This window comes from Apis cerana, linkage group LG3, assembly GCF_029169275.1.
Source record: "Apis cerana isolate GH-2021 linkage group LG3, AcerK_1.0, whole genome shotgun sequence".
In the NCBI taxonomy this organism is placed as follows: Eukaryota; Metazoa; Arthropoda; class Insecta; order Hymenoptera; family Apidae; genus Apis; species Apis cerana.
Window position 1 is genome coordinate 7,857,605 of NC_083854.1, and position 21,901 is coordinate 7,879,505.

Below are 21,901 nucleotides of genomic sequence, written 5' to 3' on the forward strand. Positions count from 1 at the left end.
CGATAACAGCCTTCTGATTCGATAGAGAAACCGTGTTATAAATGAAATGTTTGCTTTCAAATATTTTGCATATAATATAAATCGAAGAGTTTTATAAATATTTGGATAACAAAATGTTACGTTTGCACTTTTACATTTGATCGAGATAAATTTATATTGTATATAATTTTTACTTCATCGCTATATATTCATAATGTTATGCATTTTTTTTTCTACCTAAAAATATTCAACAAAGAAAGTGACCGAAAATGGCAATTCGATTTCTGGATCATTAATTTTTGAAAACCCGATGATCCAACGCGAAATCGTTGAAAGAGGAATGCGAGCGTCTAATTTGCGAAAAAGTTGCATGTTGCGAAATTTAAAAGGTAAAAGGGTTGTTTCGCAGACGAGAGCGCACAGGAGGAACGAAACAGGAGCATGATCACGTGAAACAGAGGAATACCGGCGAATTGGGGTTGGTGGTTGAATACGAGGGTGGGAAAAACAGCAACAAGAGTTGGAAAAAGCGGAATGCTTCAAAGTATAGTACAAATTCAGCGGAAACGCGTCTCCCGAAAAGAAACGGAGAGTTTCCTTTATTCGAAGGGATAAGACTTGCAAAAATTCGCCGCGAAATGTAACCAAGATAAGAAAATGGAACAGCGTTTTCGAGATACATTTCGATATTTTTAAGAAATTTTCAAATATTGATTTAACGATTTTGCCGATCACGGTAAATTTATGTAACGACGATTAAAATCAAAATCGTAAAAATTCTACCACCATCGCAGTATTCCTTCTACTTGGTTGACCATAATAGTTTTATTCCACTTGCCTGGTCACGACTCTTTTATTATACCTATCAAACCAAGACTACTTTATTGACCGACCACGACAGTTTCATTCCACTCGTCTTATCGTGTTTGTCTCCTTCCGTTTATTTTAAACGAATAACATTTTTTCTAATTATTTGAATTATTATTGTAAATATTCTGTTCCACTTGTCTGCCTATATTTGATTGCCTTGTTTCGTGTTATCCGATAACAACTAATCGATAATAACTCTATATTATACAACTACGAGCATTGATTGTTTTACATCACTTATTCGACAACATTGTCGAATATTCAGAGACGTAAGATTTTTATTCGTTTTCAAAAACAAGTGATAAATAGTTGGCAATTAAACGAGATTCGAAAATCAAAGCAAGTCGACGATATCTCAACAAATTCCTGCCACGAAGTTTCACAAGTGAGAAACAGTCGTGAAGTTACAACATTCGTTTAATTCCTATCTCTGCTCAACCGGATTAACGAGGGTCTTGCAGACTTATTGCGCGACATAAATGAAACTTGAGCTTTCGTTTCAAAGTGGATTTTCGTTTTACGAGCACGTAAATCTTTCCTCCAGGAAATATCACATTCTCCTCCTCCTCATCGCATTCGTTATCACAATTTTTATTATTCTCCGATTCTTTCCCCCGTTAACATTAAAACAAACAAAGGATAAAAAGTTCCCCAAATCCTCCACTTCGCTCCAAACTTCCCCCTTTAACCTCAACGTTTACTCCAATTATACACACTCGCCACTGTTAAACTCGAACCTCAACTTCCATCGTTAGAGCCGTAAACCCAGATTCCCACGTCATTCTCAGCCGATTATCCTCGCCCCAAAATTATCATCCGATCCCGCCTTCGAAATCAACCTCGATTCCTATTATTCTCATATCTCCTCCTTTCACCCTTTCTCCCCCAGATCCAACCCGTCCACGTCTCGCATTCCACGTGTCGTTTCGAACGGGAGGAAAGGACGAAAACAAGCGAGGAACGGGACGAGATTGGACGAGTTTCGCAGACCTCGACGACGGCACGTCGAATCCCAAGCTGTGCCAACTGTTGGAGGGAGGTGGTTAAACCGCGCACGGATTGCCGTCTCACTGCTCACGAAGAATTATCCGCCGCAGTCCACGGGGATAGGAGGCCTCCTCGTCTGGCTGGATAATTATCTGTCTAGGGCCGGGATCGTGGCTCTGTGCACGGGGACAGATGGGCTTAAATGGCCTTCTGTGATACACGGGGCTCGTTTCAGCGGTGCTTGGACGGCGCATACACAGGGGAAGCTTCTTCTAAATTCTGGCTGTGGCGGTATATCGTGTTTCCCGTGCGCGTTCTCGAGGAGGCCGTTTGTGAAGGTAATTAGCGCGGCGCTGTTTTATTCTTCTTCGAACGGATTTCAGAGAAACGGCGGTTTCGGAGAATTCTCAAGTAGAGATGTATCGGTATTCCTTTTTTCTTTTTGAGAAGAGTTTTTGAGCTTTGAGAGAGAGAGAAGAGAATTAACGGAATTTCTTTCACAAATTTTAACAAATTTTATATCATTACTTTCTTTTATTCTATCTTCGACGAGAATAAAAAAAATGTTGTTGTATAAAGAAACGAGTGATTAATTCGTAGCTTGTTCAATAATTGATTTAATTTGAGATTTGAATCGGAATATATATCCCTCATAACAAAAATGCGATTTAAAAAACATTACGATTAATTCCTTAATTCGTAATTTAATTAATTTTATACGCAATGCTAAACTGCCTTGCAAAAATGATAATTCTTTTTTCGTTGGTAAAAAATTTCACGCTTAATCAGCATTAAATATTAATTAAAATATCAATCTTTTAATTACGAACGAGCACACGTTTAAAATACCGGAGTATTAGCCCGAAAATATCCGACTCATTCGATTCTCGTTACTGAGCGAAACTATCGCCTCGTAATTTAACAGTAATTTGAAATTTCTCCTGATTTCGGGCCCATTAAAGAAACATTAAGCTTTCGTAGAACGCGAAATAAAGGAAATTTATCCTTTATTCTAACTTGTTGTTGAAATTAGAAATATAATTCCCCTCTTCCCCTCTTGAAATTTTACATTGAAATTCAAGAGAAATGTTAATACGGCTTGTAACATCGAGACTGTATCATCTTTAAATCTCTTCAAATATATGTCTTACGTTATCCAATCATTAATTTCCTTAAAATTGCAATCCATTATTGTAACCTAATTTTCAATTTTATAAATTTGAATCATCGATTCTTTCAAAATTATAAAGCAAAATTATTCACGACAGATTTTTAATTCTTCCGATTAATGAAATATTAACATTCAGATATAATACAAACTCGATAATTCTTACTCGATTCCGGTTATTTTAAATTTATTTGATATAAATATGATTCGAAAAAAAAGTTAATCAACGTAACCAATTCTAATCTATTTATCGCATCGTTATTTCTATCGAGTTATTTCCATCATTTTCAACAAATTGTTGGACAATTAATAAATTAAACAATGCGCAACAACAAGTGATGGAATATTATTGTTGAATAACCGTCGCAAGTGAATTTATCAAACGAATTCACCCAACGATACACGATAACCCCTTACAGAAATTTCGTGTCGCGTTTCCGCGAGAATAATCTATTCATAAACACGGTATTGTACAAACCATCTATAATTTATCGGTAATTAATTCTGATATTCCACATGGCCCGATTCAACGCGTACGTAACCTATAAATCAATATTCCTAGATCGAACTCCATAAATTATGACAACTAAACGTTCCACTAACCTTAAAAGTTTCACGCACGTACGGGTTGTAAATTTCTCGATTGTAATTCTACTTACACGAGTTCAAATTTTTTTATTGACAGTGAGAAGAGATGAACGTTAAGAATCGATACGGCAAAATTTCGTTACTTGTCGATCTTTTCTGGGGAAAAATAGAAATTCTTCGGATACCTGTTGATGATTCCTAAAAATTTCTGAATATATTGATATTTGTATTTTTAAAATATTACGAAAACAGCGTAACAATTCTCTTTCCATTATTCTTACATATAAAAAAAAGGTAGTTTTTATTATCTAGAAAGAGAGAAATATATATGTATTTCTTAATATTTCAGAGAAACAAAACTATCCCGCTCTGATCTAATATCGAATAAAGTAGCGAAAGAGGAAAAAAGATGGCACAAGACACAAAATTCCATGGGGGTGAAAGTTGAAGCACGAATAAAAAAAAAGTAATAAAGACTCAAGGGGTGGAAATTTCGTTCCTTCGGCCTCGTTTAATCCATTCGTCCTCGATGTTTCCTCGATGGAGGACAAACAGATGGCGATGGAAAAGAGAGAAAGAGGAAAAAAAAATATTTAACAAACGAGAGAATAGCAGGGTGATGTCGTGGGTGATGTCTTTGATCTCGAACGGGGACGTAGCTGGGTCAAGGAAAAAGTTCGCCCCAGTAAAGATCCGCGATAGACATCGATCGGGATCGCTCGCGCGAGGAGAAAAAGGGAGATCGAGATGGTATCTTGCGGGATGTTTGCTGCTTTAATTCTCCTTCTATCGGCCGTGTCTGTAAGCTGTTTCCGATTGGGAGTTGATTACGGCTTGTCCCTCTTTTTCTGGGACACGAAACGGGGCGAAGAGCGGTTAATTTTGCCGGCTAACGACGGACGGATCTTAAATTTCTCTTCGAATTGAAAGATCACTGTGACGAATAATTCAATCGTTTCCTGATTCTGCGATGTACTCGTAATTTTCCGCTCAAAGGATTAACAAAAATCCATCGATTAAATCCAGCGACACAAAACAAGGAAATTGCTCGCGTTCATCGGGGAATCACGTGTACACAAGCGGTCGCTTTTCAACCCGTTTCGATCCAAATTCTTAAGCCGGACTGATTCATCAAAGGGCCCCCTCCCGTGGATCGGTCCAAAATCAACGAAGCTTGTTTACCAATGGAACACAAGCCCAAGTATAATCTGTAATACAAGGGAATCGATCATCGCGGAAATACCCCTTCAGGTATTTGAATCGAAAACGATTTTAACCCCGTTTAAGCAAAGAGTACGTCTAAACACGGGGGACACTTGTTGCTGGCAGCGTTGCGTAAAATATCGAATATGTCTAACAACCCCCCGGAGAATTTCGCCCGATGAACAACGAGGCCATCGCTTGTTTCCACCTATATTCTATACAGCTCGGATATTGCATTAATTAGCTTATGCATTGCGTTTCCGAACGATGCTTCAATACAACACGAATGAAATTTGTATGGCTGTGGAGGTGGGATACTTGCGGGGATGGATGGGGAGGGTTGAAGCGTTTACGGAAGGGCGAGCCAAGCTTTCCGCTTGGACGATTGGAAGATTGGCGATGGTTATCAGAAAATTAGTAGCGTGAAAATCGTCAGAGAGGGAGATGTATTTTGTACTTTTCCTTTTTATTTATTTACTTTTGGAGAAAGGAATGGAGATGATTTAATAAAAACGAAATTTTTCTTGCGATAAATTTGCGGAATTATTTTTAATTTTATAATTTTTGTAACGAGATACACGCAGTATCTTTTTTTTTCTTTTTTTTTGGAAAATTGAAAAATATTCAAGCATCCAGTGCTCGCACATTTAATTATTAATTATTTTCGTGGTCAGGAAATTTGAAACGGGATATAAATTATACTGTAATTACAGAACAGAGTCAAATTGTGACGTGCACGTTACAATTTCATCCACAATGGTTGTGATAAATATATACAGGGATGGCTTATTTGCATCCTATATTTATATTCTCGCGAAATTAAAATTTCGTTCGCTTTAAATAAATATAGTTTGAATCTTCTATTCGTTCGTTCTTGTTCATTTCTTTCGCGCGTATCTCATGTATCACAAAAAAACGAATTCATCACGATCATTAACGATGCACACAATCGTCCGATTATTGTTGAAAAATGTATTCGAAAATTTCCTCGATCACGTGATATGAAATATCTCGTAACATTTTTGCCAAATTATTTTCTAAAATTACTCGATCGCTCGTAATTTTAACATCGTGTCGCGAATTTCGAAAATTCGAGGAGGGAATGGGAACCATGTACACCGGTACATGAAAAATGGTATGAAAAATGGACGAACGAACGAATCTCGTTTGACGGCGATCGTGCATCATCTTCACTTGATCCTCTTGATTTCGTAACTCAATTAAGCTGGAGCTTTATCGTAACCGATGTAACCGAAATAAAGAATCAAGAATCATGAATAACTATTGGAACAATTTATCCCGTGACGTCCATTTTAATACATTTTTTCCAAGAATTTTTTCGCCTAGATTATTAAATTATTACGATTAAATATTTTTAGTTCGATCTCTTGAGAGATATTTCGATTTTCTAATATACATGTACTTTTTCTTATTACCATACTTCCATTTGGCAATATCCATCTTTCATTATTACAATTAACAAATATACTTTCATATACCTAATGCAAAAAAATATTTATTACTATATCGTGTTCATACTATGCAATACACTGGATAGATTTAGAACGAACGGAATAATTTATCATTTTTACCTATAATACATCATTTAAAATTAATTTTAAAATTCAATAATAATAAGAAAAACTATAAAAAAAAGAAACGAGGAACCTATTTAATTCCTTCAATTTTAACAGAATAATAAATCTCGTACAAAGAAATATTGTACCAAACATTCCCTGTTTCTCCCTCTCGAAAAACAAACCGAATAATTTTTGAAAATTTTTAATGGCGAATCAATCGCCGTTTACGATTCGCACCCAGTTTCAGATGAATGTAACACGAGGGAAACGGAATGTTATTCGATGAAAAGGCGTATTTCCCAAGCGGCGTTTTCCAATCATCGTGGTCCTCTCGGATGGACCCGTTTTGAGTTACCCTACTCTCGGCTCAGGATATTCTTTTTCAAAGTAAGAAGCGCCACGTTTCACGGGGCGATAACGAGCGTCATTCATCGGCTTCGTGACGATAAGAGTCCGTAAAAGTGATTGATTTTCGGCGGAACGCGGTAACGTGTCGGGATTGAACCGTGTTTCTTTTCTTTTTCTTTTCTTTTTTTTTTTTTTTTCCTTTCATTTTCTTTCCTTCGAAAATTTTCGAATTGCGCGTTTGATATTGGTTTGCTCGTGAAATTTTCGAGAGAATTTTTCGCGTAGAATTTTTAACGAGGTTAATTCGAAGACGCATGATATATATATATATATATATAGTTGTGATATATTTTTAAAAGTAAGTAGTTAATGTAGCTTTCCACTGACTAAGGAATAAAAGAGAATTTTTACGGATGGTTTTCTAATGGATAAACTTCATTAAATATCGGATGGCAGACGTGAGACGTATCGTGTACATGCGATATATTATTTAGAAAGTTTGGAATTTTTAACTGTGAAAGACGAACCGAGATCGTATCGTTTGAAGGAATATATATAATTTGCGAAGGATCTCGGAACGGAGTGGAGAAGAGCGTCTTCCAAGATGAATCACGGAAGAAACGAAACGGGAATAAATCAAACTTTTAACGATTTTTATAAATAAAAGGATTAGATTGTTCTAAATTAATAATCTTTCGAAATATTCTATTCTTTGAAAAACTTTGATCCGCTAGCATTAAAAAAAAAAAAAAGAATGGAAAAAGAAAAGATGAAAAAAAGTCCTCTGGTCGTCTTAATAGGCGGAGAAAAAAACAAGAACGGACGTGAGACTCGTCTGTCGTCGAACATGTTTCGTTGCTCGATGACAAAGACTCGATGACAGGCTTTTATCCATCTATCCTCCTGGTCTCTTTACACCAGGAGAATATTTCAACGAAGATAGCCTCCAGCATCGGTTGAAATACGCTCGAGAATGTTTCGGTGGCCCCATTTATTGCCACGTATCGAAATACCTCATCTTGTAAAATTATTTTTTTTTCTTTAAATAATTAAATCAATCTTTTTCGTTAAGAAATTATTTTCAAAACAATTATCAAAACACCACACAACTTTGGAAACGAATTAGAGAAACGTTTAATTACGAAAAGAGATTCCTTATGAGAAAGATGTTGCGTCACGAGATAAAAAACAGGGAAGACGGATTAGAAGAAAAAGAAAAAAAAAAGTAACCGCGCGTGAGATATACATCGTGAAGAAATCGTGAAAAATAGAGGAACCAGAAGCAGAGACAAAAGGAAAGGACGTTAAAGTAGCGAGAAAACCTTCGCTGAAGATCACGTATGGAAAATAAAAGAAAAAGAAAAAGAAAAGAGTAGAAACAAGATAGCTGGAACGAGCTGGAAGAAAAATAAGGGGAAAAAGGAGAACAAGAGAAGAAGAAGAAGAAGAAGAAGAACCCCTGTTTACATTTACCAGATTACTTTTCCCTAATCACCATCATCCAATTCTTCCCTACAAAATGTCCATCATTATCCTCACAGCTGTCCAATGCACGAGTTCCATTAATGTCGTTAAAGAAATTGCTAAAACAGTCTTGTGGAGACAATGCAAGAACCTCAAGACAGACATCCTCCTCCTCTTCGCTCTTCTTTTTTCCCCCCTGTCCCTCTTCGTCACGAACAATGGGTCGAAGACTTATGGTAACCCTCTTCTAACCCTTTTCATCCTTTTCTTCCTCTTTCCTTATTTTATTTCTTTTCTTTTCTTTTCTTTTCCCTTCTTTCCTCTTCTTTTTCTCTTCTCCGCCATTCTTTCGAAACTCAACCTCAACGTGTCTCGCGTGGAAACGAGGTAAACTTGGAGTTGCGAGGGGGAAGGGGGAACAGACGACAATGGCCGCCGCGACGCACAAAACGATTTCAACAACTTTCTCGTCGCATTGTTTTAATTATCGTTACATCGTGCAAGCGCCTAGGCGCAGCCAGGCCGTTTTAGAATCTTTGACCCAGATCCCGGTGAATGTCGGGCGTAACGAGTGGAGCTTGCGGAAAAGCTTCTTTCGTACGACCTCGAGGGATGCTGACCCGTGTTTTCTTCCGGTTCGAGAATCCCCTCCTCTTCGATATTGTTGCTATTTCGATTTCGTAAGTTTGTTCAACCATATAATCCATTCTCCTCTTTCGTTCCAGACGCGGCACAGAAAAGCAACCATCGTCGAAGTAGTATCGAGGAACGCATAGAAATTTTTAATTTCGGTCATCATTGTTTCGTTGAAAGAAAGAAAAATATATAACGTTGAATATAACAGGAGAATTCTTAAGAAGGGAAAAGTGATTCAAAAGCCAGCAAATTTTCACAATTCTTCCTCGTATTAACAATTTTTCACCGATGTAGATCTGTCTTCATCTTCAAAGGGTTTTGTATCGGGTTTAAACTCGAGGAGGGCAGCGACGAATTTTTTTCCAAGTCCTTTTCGAACGACGATAAAGGACGCTCTTCTTCTTTTTTTTTTTTTTTGAATAGGTGAACGAATGGTCGGTCGATTAAAGGAGGGGCAATTGCAGGAAACCGTGTGCAAACCGATCGGTGGATCGTCCGGTAGGCTAGGTGCTTCCGCCTTTTTACCCTTCAAAAGCGGCACACTGCGGATTATGCGTCGCGATAGTAAAATTGTAATGGTCATCGAGCACATTATAGCCGCCCTTGAATCTTTAACCTTCCAACACGCTTTGCGACAGATTATTCTCGTCCTTAGCTCATGCGTGCCCGAGTTTACGTGTGGGGTGTTTTCTTAACGAGGTTAGGGGTGGATTCCGGTTGGAACACGGTTCGAGAGCGATGGAAAATAAACAACAGGCCGAGACTAGCCTCGGCTCAATTTTTCCCATATAATTATTCTTCTTATCCAAGTTGAAGAAAACTTGGAGGATATTTTACAAAATCTCCTTCTCTCTCTCTCTCTTTCTCTTTAAAAATTGTATCGATTACGGAGAGTCGCGTGGAGAGGGAGAGGGTTTACGTTTCACAAGATGATAATTTTCATCCGGTTTTCCAATTTCATTTACCGTTTTCATTTCGTTGTCATCTCGATGAGCCAGGTAAGTTGTAACGCATCGTGGCAATTTTCAAAGCAAACAACGCCCCCTCTTCCCCTCTCCCTCCATATCTCTATCGTGCATAACAGAGAATATTTGTCGAACGCGGATGAAATAAAAGCTTCGCTTAAAATAACCTGGCAACGATGGAGAACGCATTTTTAGAATCTTGCACGTGTAACCATCTATCCAGATATCGCGTGTAATAAATTCGCGTTTGATATCGTACGGATCCTCCAGCATTTCTAGTATTTCCTTTGTATAACCAGGTATTCTTGGTTGCAGATCAATATCCTTACAACATTCTTATTTACGAAGCTTCGACGCGAAATTTAAATTTACTCCCCTGCCGATGAAACGATGAATTTTTAATTTCAATTCTCCACGATTCTCGGCCAAAATAAACTCGCACCGACTAATATTTACGTCGTTAAAAATTCTCTGGCGGGGAAGGAAATTTTCCATCGTCGAAAATTTCGAAAAAACAGAGACGAGATTCGAGCAGAGGGACATCGAGAAGAGAAAGGAAATAGTGCTTTCTCTCGTTTCGAGTAAACACAGCGATTTTTAGATGCAAGAGGATTGAGAAATACAAGGAAATTCCGTTTAACATTAATTAAATCGGTGCAGAGATCGTGCAGAGATTCGAATTATAAACTTGATTTACTCCGGGTTCTGAATTAACGCGTGTCTTCCCCACCTCGTTTCTGCAATTTTCATATTTTATGCGCGCGAGAAAGGATCCAGCCTCGATCACTTACTTCTCGCGTGATTTTCAATCTTCTATTTCTATCGAATATTTAACGAGCAATCTTTTTCCATCTCTCTTACCGATCCGCATTGTGCAATTCGGAATGTTGTGGTGCAAGATTGATCGTCGATTGTTCCAATAATCAATCAGAAAGAGCTAATACAAATTTTCTTTTTATTTCAAATTTGAAAATTCGTTTTGGGGAGCTAGCTTCGATGAAATGAAAAAACTTATACGTTCTTTTATTTTGCACATGGATTAATAATCTCTTGTTCGTTATTAAATCCTATTAAAAAAAAAGGGAGAGAGAAAGAAGAGGTAAGACACTCCGTGGAAAGAAGAAGAGGAAGAGGAAAAAGGAGTCGTAAAGAAGCGAAACTTTTCAGAAGTGGAGTAATAACGGAAGAAGCGTAGCAGGAGATGCGGTGTAATCGATAGACGACAACGTTGTTAACTTGCAACAACACGAACACAAGTTTCCGCGCGAAGGAACGAAAGCGCGCTTCCGAAAGTTTTTAATTTGTTATTAGAGCAAGCTGGAAGCCCAGCTTTTAGATTTTTTTTTCTCCTCCTCCCTCTTCTTGTTCCTTCTCAACACTTTTCTTGTTCACGTTCGCGCTTTATGGAAATAGCAGTTCCGGTGTTGGTAACGTAATTGGGTCGAAATTCTGGTTCAAATTATGGCTCTCGAGTTGTTGTTCCCACGATTGTTCGAGGGGAATTTCAAATTGTTCGAGTTAAGTTAATTGTTCGATCGGAAGTTTTTCTCATATTCCGCGAAAATATGCAGCCGTTTTTCGTTCGTGCAGTGATACGATCGTGATTTTTCCAAAAATTTCAATTTTCCAAAACTTGCTCCAAAAAAACTCCCTCTAACGTGACTAATGTGGTCATTATTCGAACGTAATTTTTTACTCGAACAAAATTTCAATCCCTCTCCCCATAGAAATACAAAACCGTTTCGATCCCTTCGATCCTTTCGAGCAATCACCCAGGACACAAACTTGGAAAATACCTCAAATTCGTTCGATTTTATTTCTTCTATTCCCTCACAGATGCAATATCGTCGTGTTGCATCCCCTGGAAGCCCTTCAGCCTCATTGTGCTCCGTCCAATGCTTGATATTCGCCGAGTGACAGGAACGGTATATGTAACCAGCGTAAGAAAGACGAAGCTTTAAGGATTTCTTTTCAGCCGTGGATACGCGTGCAACTCGGGATTCAAGGGGGATAGACCCAGTTTCCACGGCGCTTCGTTCCGTTCGTCAAAATTAGGGAAACGTATTTCGGTGGACTCTCGGTTGGTAATAAATCGTTGGTTTGTCGGAAGCGGGATTTATCGTCGGTTTCGAAATGATTTTGCGGGGTTTCGTGGCCTTCAGCTTTCAGGGCTTTAGAGTTCACTAGGTCATTTGCTTTTTCGTTGTTCGAAACTTGTGCTCGCTACTCGGTTGCTTTAAATTGTCAAGTCGAGATGTTTATTTCGACAATACGAATCATGATTGTTATTGTTCGATTGAGAGAATATAAACAGACGATATCGAAATTGTTAACAATCAAATACGATTAAATAAATCGAAGAATATAAACGAGGAAGTAATCGAAGTAATCAATCGATCCCTTATCGAAATTATCCTTAAATTAAACTCTAATTATTCCAATCTTTTAAAAATTATTCCTTCCATTCCCTAAATCTCAAATTCTCAAGAATCGCAATCATTCCCTTCTCGCTCTTCCCTCCGTCAAAAAACATCCGTCCAACAAATATCTGTAAAATTTCCAACGTCAAAATTCAAGAATCAATATAGTTCAAAATCAACGTAGTTCGATCCATTCGACCGCCATTCAACCGAAACACGCACAGACTTGGACGGCATAAACCTAAACCATAATTTATCCGCGTAACTGCGTGTGGAAAGCAGCGTTGTACGCGTGTCGATAATCGAATTCTCACGCTATTGAATCGACGCGACACGACGCGTTAGTTTCGCATCCGTGTAATAAGACGCCATTGTGCAACACGGGTTGGAAGGAAGAGATTTCTCGTTTATCGTCTTCGCGAATATCGATGTCTCTGCTCGAACGGACAATGGATGGAACGTCCCCGAACAGGATTAAACGAGGGATCGTTGTGCAACGCGCCGGGGTTGATCGAAACTTGTAAACCGCGCAATAAAGGTGTATCTTTATCACGAGGTAACGCGATAAAGGGAAACGTGGGAGCTGGTTACCGAGTGGAAGATTGAATTTGCGGATCGGCAAGTTTATTGTGAAAATCATACGCGATGAAGGAGGTGCAAGTTTGTTGCGGTGGTTGGTTACCTGATTGAGATAGCGGGGAAAGTTTTAGGGGAAGCTTAGAGAATTCAATGCTTTTAAAACAATTATCGTTTCTTTAAACTTTCATTTTCACCGTGTTTCTTAACGACGATCTCTCGTTGTAATAAAATTTTTATAAAAACGATTAACGAACGGAGTCGTTAAAAATGAGAGAATCTGAAAAATTCTACAAGAAAATTAAAATTAAAACTTACTAATTTTGTCTTATTCAACATGGTGTATTAAATAATTTAATTTCCCATTTCCAACGAAAATTTCAAAGGCTCCATTTCTACTCCGATACACGAGAAATCTCAACGTCACGTTTGTGAAACGGAACTCGCATGGATTCCCTTATTCAAAGAGGAAACAGAGAGTGTAACGTTCAAAGGGGTGAGAAACAAGGAGAAATCGAAGAAACTAAGCGTGCAGCTTATTAAAGGGTTTGAAACGCGGGGTCTCGAATAAGTTTTGCCCCTTAATGACGTTCCACAGTTGGATGAATATCCCGATCGCGTGAACCGCATATTGGATCTTGGCACGTTCATTAAGGATGCAACGCACGGCATATCTCTTCCTGCATATTGAACGTAAAGCATCGTGATTCGGCCAACGTCGCCTTCTTTTTCTGTTAAATTATAGCCACTGTGCGGTTTGCAGCATCGGATCTGCCACTCGTCCACGCGCGTAAAATTAATCAGACGTATATATACATAGAAACGTAATGAAACATTGACGTTGAAAAAACTTTATCGATTCCTTCTTCTTCCCTCCTTTATTCGATCATCCTTCTTACGTATTACTTACTTTTTTATATGACAATAAAAAATATTTGTCATAAATTCAACAGATTTTCTTCGACACATGTTGCTCGGACTTTGTTGTTTGTGTTCAGTGTCTTTTTTTTGATAATACGAAGCAGAAGAAGTGAAAGGACATTTTGCAAAGGAAAATGTCGAATTCATCTCAGGAATCTCCAGTGTATACTTTCGAAAAACTTTTATATAGATGATTTCGTGATAAAATTAATTGGATAATAAAAAAAAGTTGCGATAACACTATCAAATAATCAAGTATTTATTTTCTACTAATTTTTGTTAAGAAAAATATTTCTGATAGTTTTATCGTCGTGATTATTCTTATCATTTCACCGATAATAAATTTTGATCTTTTCCATTTTGAATAATAGGAGAAATCGATGCTCTTGCTCGACATTAATATCGCGATATTCAAATTTCATGGTAAATATACATCTTACAGCATTACTGCTCATCAACTGCCCCATTTCGGCTTTATACAGCCACTCAACAATTTATGAATTTCCATCTCCTTTATCTTTCAAAACAATCAACATCCATTCTCGTAAACCTAACAACCCTTCGCACTCTCAAAGGTTACCGCCACTCTCTACGCTAAATTTATAACAACCCCGTAACATCTAGGAACTTCCAGAGACACTAATTTAATTTGATCTAAAGACTCAATTTGTCTATATTCATATTTTACGATTCTCTATATTTTAATTATAATTAAATCTCGCAATTATACTTTAAATTAATTCAAAAAATTTATTCTCTCAAAATTTCCCTCTGAACTAAATTATTGTTATTCCACGGTGAACAATTATTTCTCAAAAATATCCTAAACCTATTCTAACAATACGAAAAAGTCTCAAAGACTTTTGAGCTCACTTTACACAATTTCTCTTTGAAAATTAAAATCTCTCTTCCGAACAATTTTTCTTAAACCCTATTTCTCCTATTTCTCTACGAAACTTTTTCATAAATTGTTCTGATATTTATACATCATACAAAGTGTAGACTAAAAAGCATCGAACCAAAAATTCCAAAAAAAAAAAAAAAAACAAAACTGAACAAAAAATCGAAGACAGTTTTCCAAAGAAGATTGGAAAGAGAAATCTCATTTTCTGTGCGACCAAGTGGAAATTGAATGTCGTAGCAAGAACGTCTGACAAGGATGAAAAACGAACAAAAATGGTATGTATTTTATATATATATATATATATATGTACATAAATAATAAACGCTTGCTCGATGTTTTCTTCCTCTAAGTGTCGATTGAATTGAATTTGTTAAACATTCGGGACGAGAGTATCTGAGAATACACCGAAAAGGTGTACACAAGGATGATACGCGTGATTAAGTTTTGGATTAGAGGTTGGCAAATGTTTGAGATGAAAGAAGAGGAGATAGTATTTTGGAATAGAGTATCTTGGGACGAAGATCGTGGAAATGAGTAACATTGCACGATGATACACGAGTCGAGCAAGAGCTATATATATATATTTCATGGTTAAATTAGTGAACGAGATGGTTTTTGTTTAAAGATCGTGGGATAGCGGTGATTTCGCGCGTAATTTAATATTGGGAAGAGAGATATTTTATATATGGAATTTTTAAAAAGCAATAATTTGTAATTCGTTCAAATATCAGTTCTGAAAGAATTACGAAAGAAATTTCATGGAATACGATATTATTATATTTCTTTCGAATATCCATTCATTTTAAATTACCGCTCTACCCTCTTTTAAAAATTCCAACTTTCTCGACTTAAAAAAAAAAAAAGTCCTCCCCCGCATTCTCCTCAAAAATCCTTCATTCCACTCTCGCTGCTTTATCCAGCGAAAACATTTTCCCTCCTCGAACAAACACCGAGAAAAACGAGGAACAAAGGGTTGGGGAAAAAGAGAGTGGTTTATAACTAAAATGCACAACTGATTTCATTTCTCGCGTTATTTCTCATAAACTTGCAAGAGTATTGTACAAGCTCGACGTATTCTCGCGTCATAATTGAGAAGAGAACATCCATATATTATAGAAGGACAACTCTATATTCATGATTTAGTAACTGAATCGAACTGCTTCGATATCTCTTAAAATTAAAAAAATTCTATAACCATTTAAAATTCCACAATTTTAACTGTTATACCGTCAATTTCGAAATCACACATTTCCCTATCTATCTATATTTCACATAATGGATTTCAAAATTCACTTCGATCAATATGACTTGCTAGTAGCAACGTTCCTCAAGATTCAAAATTCATATTTTCTAATATTTTACAAAGCGAGTTTAAACTCGCTCTCTACGACCCAATTTTTCCCCCATTCGTATACGAAGCGAGATCAGGAAAAGCCATTAATATGGGGAAAACGGGTATAAATATCGAGCGACATAAAAGGGAGACGTGGGAACAATCGGTCCCCGCGATATTCAAAAGCGAGTATCGGTCATACTTTAATGAAAACTTGCGATTTTTCGCAACCAGGTCTCCATATATCGTGAATTACGTGGCGCCATTTTCGACGCGACGATACACGTGACCCCGTTTCGCCAAGATCCGCATAGAAAAGTGGGAATTTAAATGAATCTCGCATTCGAAAAATCGTTCTCCCTTCTCCGGTTTTGTGAACTCGTGATAAAGGGAAAATTGGAATTTCGAAATGAAAATTTTCCTCTCTATTTCGAGGAAATGTATGCCAATGTGTGTACATAATTCGAAATGTAAACCTGTTACGAATACAAATTCATAAACCGCGTGAAAAGTTTATAAAAAAGAATATATTGCTCGATATTGTTCGACACAGCTTGGAAATGTTTAAATGTTATATCGTTTCGTTTGCTATTAAGGAGTGGTGAATAAAAAAAAATTGTCTTCGAAAAAAGAAGATCGATAAGAATTAATACGTACAATTATTATTACATTTTTATATTATTCATTTACTTTTATATCGCGTCCATGTCTTCGATACTCGATTTAAAACCTTTAAAACCTCATCGAAAATAGTTTAGTGGCTTCGTATAAAAATTGTCGAAACAAAATTATGATATGATAGACAAGAAGGAAATTTTTAGAAAGCGTAAATCCACAAGCTCGAGATAACGACATATAACTAACATTTCTCTCCGAATCGTCCATTATCAACCCCATTTTTCCAATAACCAACAACAACCCCCGGCAAAAATCTCGAAGATTTCGCTGAAACAAATAATTGCAACGTCTCTCTCTCCCCCTCCCTTTATAATCCACAAAACTACAGAGGGAAGAAGCGTCGGGAATCCGAGAGTCCGAAGAACGCGTACTTCCCTTCAAACGGAAAGAGACAAGAAAAGTCTCGTCGAGTCTGGTTCCGCGGGAATCGAGTGGAAAGTTAGACGAATTCTCGGCTTCGTTCCTCTTTGGAAAAAGTTAGGAAGAATAGAAGACGGGAAGGGGAAAAAGAAAGGAAAAAGCAGGGATGAGAATGATGCGCGTTGACATTTTTCAGCCGCCTGATTGATTCTATATTTATTATTACAAGCGGCGACCTTTGCGACTCTGACGCTCGCGTTCGGGTTCAATTCTTTTTATTTCCCGCGTTTATTTTTTCTCGCGGGTGCGTTCCATCCACTGTCGACACGTGTTGCTCGAGAGGGGGAACAGGGTTGGAGGAGAAAGTCGAGGGATCAGAGATTTCTCGGTGCACGGAGGAATAGAATACAAAGGTTGTGTAGGCGTTCCGCTTTTAATTTTACCCGTTACCCTTTTCTTGAAAGGGTGTCGAGGATCTATCACGCGATTGTGATGGAAACGGAAGTGATTGAACGGTGAATCGGCATGTTCTAATAAAAAAAAAAAAAAATAAACCTCTTCTTACCAACTAAATTACGACGAAAATAAAGATGTTTCCTGCCACGACAAAATATCAATATCAAAATAAAAACTTGGCTGTTTCTCTGAATGAAAATTAACTTTCAGAAATAAATATATCCTTTCAAACGAAATCTCGAAGAGGCAAAAATAAAAAGAGAGAGAGAGAAAAAAGAAATCAAGGTCTTCTCCATATATACACAAAAAAAAATTCACAAAGAACGTATTATCCGGGATCCCTTTTACACGTGCCACATAACGAAGCTCCATTCACTTCCGCGTGGTTTCTTCGAGGGAAGGGAAGGGAGGGAGTTGACTCGTGTCGAAAGATCGATACGAGGACACGAAGCGAGTTACGCGCGCTTCCACGTTCAATTTCAGAATCGCGAATATGTTTATGCAAAACTTTCGCTTTTCGGTAACTCGCGCGGTGATCGAGTTCTGCTTGCTTCATCTTTCACGATTGCCGAGGAAATTAAAGGATTTTTTAACACGCGTCTTAAAGACGAATCGAATGGATTGACCGAATTCAAATATAACGTGGAAATTGATTTGCGACACTTGATACGAATGGAAATTGTTAAATACCGTTAAAAAAGAGGGAATTTTTAGTTCGAAAAGAATCGAAATTTATAACGCTTCGATAAGAAGTGATAAAAGAATTGAAGTATTTTCTGGGGATATAGAAATCTAACGCTGTAACTAATTTTTCGTCATCCTTTAAACTTCTACTAATATTAAACGCATCGATCAAAATTAAAATCGAGTCGAATGAAATTTTCGCGCGATTTATCTCATCGATGACGTTTATTCCCAGGAATTATTTCCAGCCGGAAATGAAACGTAACCCAGGTGTAGAAATATTCATAGGAGAGAAGTTCATTCATAGCCGAGCAGCATTCATAAAGCGTTCATTCGTCCGAGCGATCCTATTTGACTTTCGCACAATTTATGGCTTTCCAAGGGATAGCTTCCACGCGAGGAGTTAAGCGGCGAGGGTTAGATCTCGGTTAAACGACGACAAGTCACGTACTTGTCAAAGAAGCCCCGTAAATATTAAAAAATATCGCTCCAAGCTGACCACCCACTAACCATTTCGATTTACTAAATTACATCCGAGATGATTATAAACAGATCGATGATGATTCGAACGATAAGAAAAATATTTATCGACCCTTTTCCAATTCTGTTCCATACTTGTTCCAAAATAAAACATATATTTCTATATGTTTCTCCTTCTTCCTTATCTAGCTCGCCACGGTACGAATCGGAACCGATCGGAATTCCACACTGGCTCGCAACACCATATGCTACGGAACAATCCTCGAGCCACAGCCTGACGGAAGATTGATCGAGGAGGAGGAGGCGTCACGTTGTATCAAGCGTCCGCCGGTGTGCATTGAAATATACAGTAATTTTTGCGGCGGCCATAAATTACCACGGATGCGGAAAACCACCGCCCGATAAATAATACCGGATCGATCGATCGATCCAACTTTTCAACCCTTGGCCGCCTATCATGTACACCAGATAACTAAGTGGAGTAGGTCAACGGATAAGCCCGGCCGCCTTTATCTATCAACCCGTCGCCGACGCAGTCCCCCCCACCACCGTCGAATCTTTTCTCTTTTCGAGCGTGGGGCCCCCTCGGCGCCCGTTATTTCTCCGCCAACCTTTAAATAAACCTCCACCTATCGAGGACTTCCGTATTTCACGTCGTCGTCGCCCGGAACAACCTTTCTTCTCCTTTTCCCTTAGGTGGATTCGCCCTCTCCAACTTTGTCAGGGGCCACTTTTTAACGTCCGACCTTAATATCCCCTCCTCTGGGTCGGATGATGGCAGCCAAAGGGAAGGGTTAATGGGTACATTATGCTGCGGTAACAGCAGTTTGAATTGTGTGATACACGGCCTGGTTCGAGTTACGATCTTTTGCGGGGATATTTGTGTTGCGGGGGGGAGGAGAGTGGATGTTAATTAAGAAAAATAGGTCGAGTGGTTTAGGATACTTAGAGAGAACTAGTTAGTTGATTTTTAGATTAGATGGTTAATTAGAGGGGGGAAGTTGCTATTTCTAGAAAAGTTTGGAGGTGAAGAATTCGAACAATTACCTCGATAATTCTCCAGGATGGGAAATTTCACGAATTTTTTTGGATGGAGACTTTTTTTAAATGCGATCGGGGAAAGGAAAGCGTGGCAAGTTATAATAAAAGTTCAGGTTCGTTCTTACGTATTACTTCAAAAAATAATACAGATATATATTTCATGTATAAACAATTCATGAGCAAAACCGCGATAAAGGACAACTTGCCAACACTTCCCTTCCAGCAAAAGATGGAAACTTACGCGAACCTATCATCGTGTTCCCTCATCTCCTCGACGAAACTTCCCCCAAACTATCCACTGAGAATTCTCGACACCGTTCTCATCAACCTTCCTCGAAAAAAGAAAAAGAAAAAAAAAAAGAAGAAACTCCTTCGATCCGATTCCACGAAAACGAACTACGAAATTCAGCCCAAGTGTTTTCTTCTTTCCTCCTTGATTACCTCTCCTCGAGATCTCTCCTCGGCAAGGGAAGAAAGAGAACAAGTGGGAAAGAATTATTTTAAATTCAACTCGCTTGTCATTATTAAATAAAAAGCGAGAAAGAGAGAAGGAGGATTCGCCGAGAGAATAAATCCTCCGCGGGAGGGTTTCGTTTTTCGGTGGGGCGAGGACTTACGTTTGAAATATTCGGAAGAAAGGATCTTTACGTTCGTGGGAGGAGTAAGACACGCTCGAAATCCCTGGGGAAACGGGGATCCAGGCCGGCCGGCTAATGGGACGACGGCTGCTTTTGTCTCTCTATCCGCGAAATAATTCATTCGCGAGACGACAAACCCGGTACACAGTTTACGGCGACGTAAATTCAGGGGAAAGAGGGGGGATGATAACGATTACGATACCTTCGAAACGTTTTCAAATCGGATGAATCGAGAATTATATTCGCGCGAAATGGAGGGCCACGCAAAATGATTTCGAAGAAGAAAAGAATCGTTTTCGTTTGGGATAAAACTGAGATAAAAATAATTTTTCTTTCGAAGTAGTGGTAGTTCCTTTCCAATTAAAAGGTTGAAAGCGATCCAACCTCGAATGATCGTACGAATTACGGATGGGATAAAAATTTTGATCGCGCAAATAATCCGATTAAATGGAAACGTTCGCGATGCAACGTTCGAGAATAACGTACATCTTCGAATTAAAAAACCATTTTTCCAATCCACGTATACCTACGTATGTAATTAATTAACCGGAGAGGTATTGGACGAAGGAAAAATCAATCTCGCCAAATGATTCCGATCGAAGAGGGAAATGAAAATTTCATGCGATTACGGAAGGAATCAATCCCGCGAAGGGATTGCGGGCAGCGCTTAACCCTTGTCGCTGCGTATGAATCTTTCACGAGAAAGTAAGTAAATCGCGGTTCCCCGTTCGTTTGCTTCAAAGCAAATGCTCCTCCTCTCGCCGTCAGCTGGCTTACTTCTCGAAACCATTTTAATTATAAGTGTGCTTGCGTTTCAATTACAAGCGAAGTATTCGTGCCCCGTAAAAAAAGATGGAATGGCGATTTGGTAAAAAAAATAAAAAAAAGGGTGAAAGAGTTTGAGCAGAGATTCTTCGCGCTAATTAGACTTATTTCTCCGTCCGTCGAGAGGGAAAGATTCGAAGGTTCGAGCGTCGTTGAACACATTTCTCTTATCTCCTATTCTATCTCAAAGTCAACGACCAGCTATAACTAAAATAAACTTTTTTTTTTCTTTTTCTAATATTTCTTCGATGATCCTTTGCCTTTACAATTTAGACGAGATTCGAATTGGATCAAGAAGCACTGTTTTAATTTTTAATTAATTAAAAAATTAAAATAAAATTGAAGTAAAATTCGCTATCTTCTCGATTCTTCTCTTAAGCACTAGAAATCTAATATATCGTTATAAGGCAAAGGAATTCAAAATACGTAATTTTCTCCGAATGATTTCATCGATCAATATCAGAAAATTACGTACCGTATATCATCGCAGATATGGAGTGGAGAAAGCGTGCAACATACGTAAAAAAACATACCAAGATCCATGAGATGTTCCTCGCCGAATCGTCTCACGGCGTGAACGTGAAGAAGCCCGAAAGCGAGCTGCATTCCGGTAGTGAGCAACAGGGCGAGGAACCCAGCTGCGCAGACCAACCACCCCCAACCACCCTCTGGATAGAAATGCGTTCGCATACCGCCCACGTCTATGCCTGAGGGGAAGAAGATTAGCCATCTTTATTATTCCTCCTTCCGTTTATTGTCAACTGTTTATTTTTCCACCATATCGAATATCCAAATAT

At 38.2% G+C, this 21,901-nt stretch overlaps 1 protein-coding gene across 17 annotated transcripts in view; it reads right to left on the minus strand.

Annotated features, from left to right (window-relative positions):
* Positions 1-21,901, minus strand: part of LOC107998151 (monocarboxylate transporter 10) — a 124,193-nt gene that overhangs the window by 37,334 nt on the left and 64,958 nt on the right. For all 17 annotated transcript variants that reach the window (XR_009829158.1, XR_009829151.1, XR_009829152.1 and 14 more), the window contains one exon: positions 21,638-21,811. Coding sequence is in view for 4 of the 17 variants with exons in the window: in XM_062072626.1 (XP_061928610.1) it covers positions 21,638-21,811 (174 nt within the window). In the remaining 13 variants the exon portion in view is untranslated. The remainder of the gene's footprint in view (positions 1-21,637; positions 21,812-21,901) is intronic.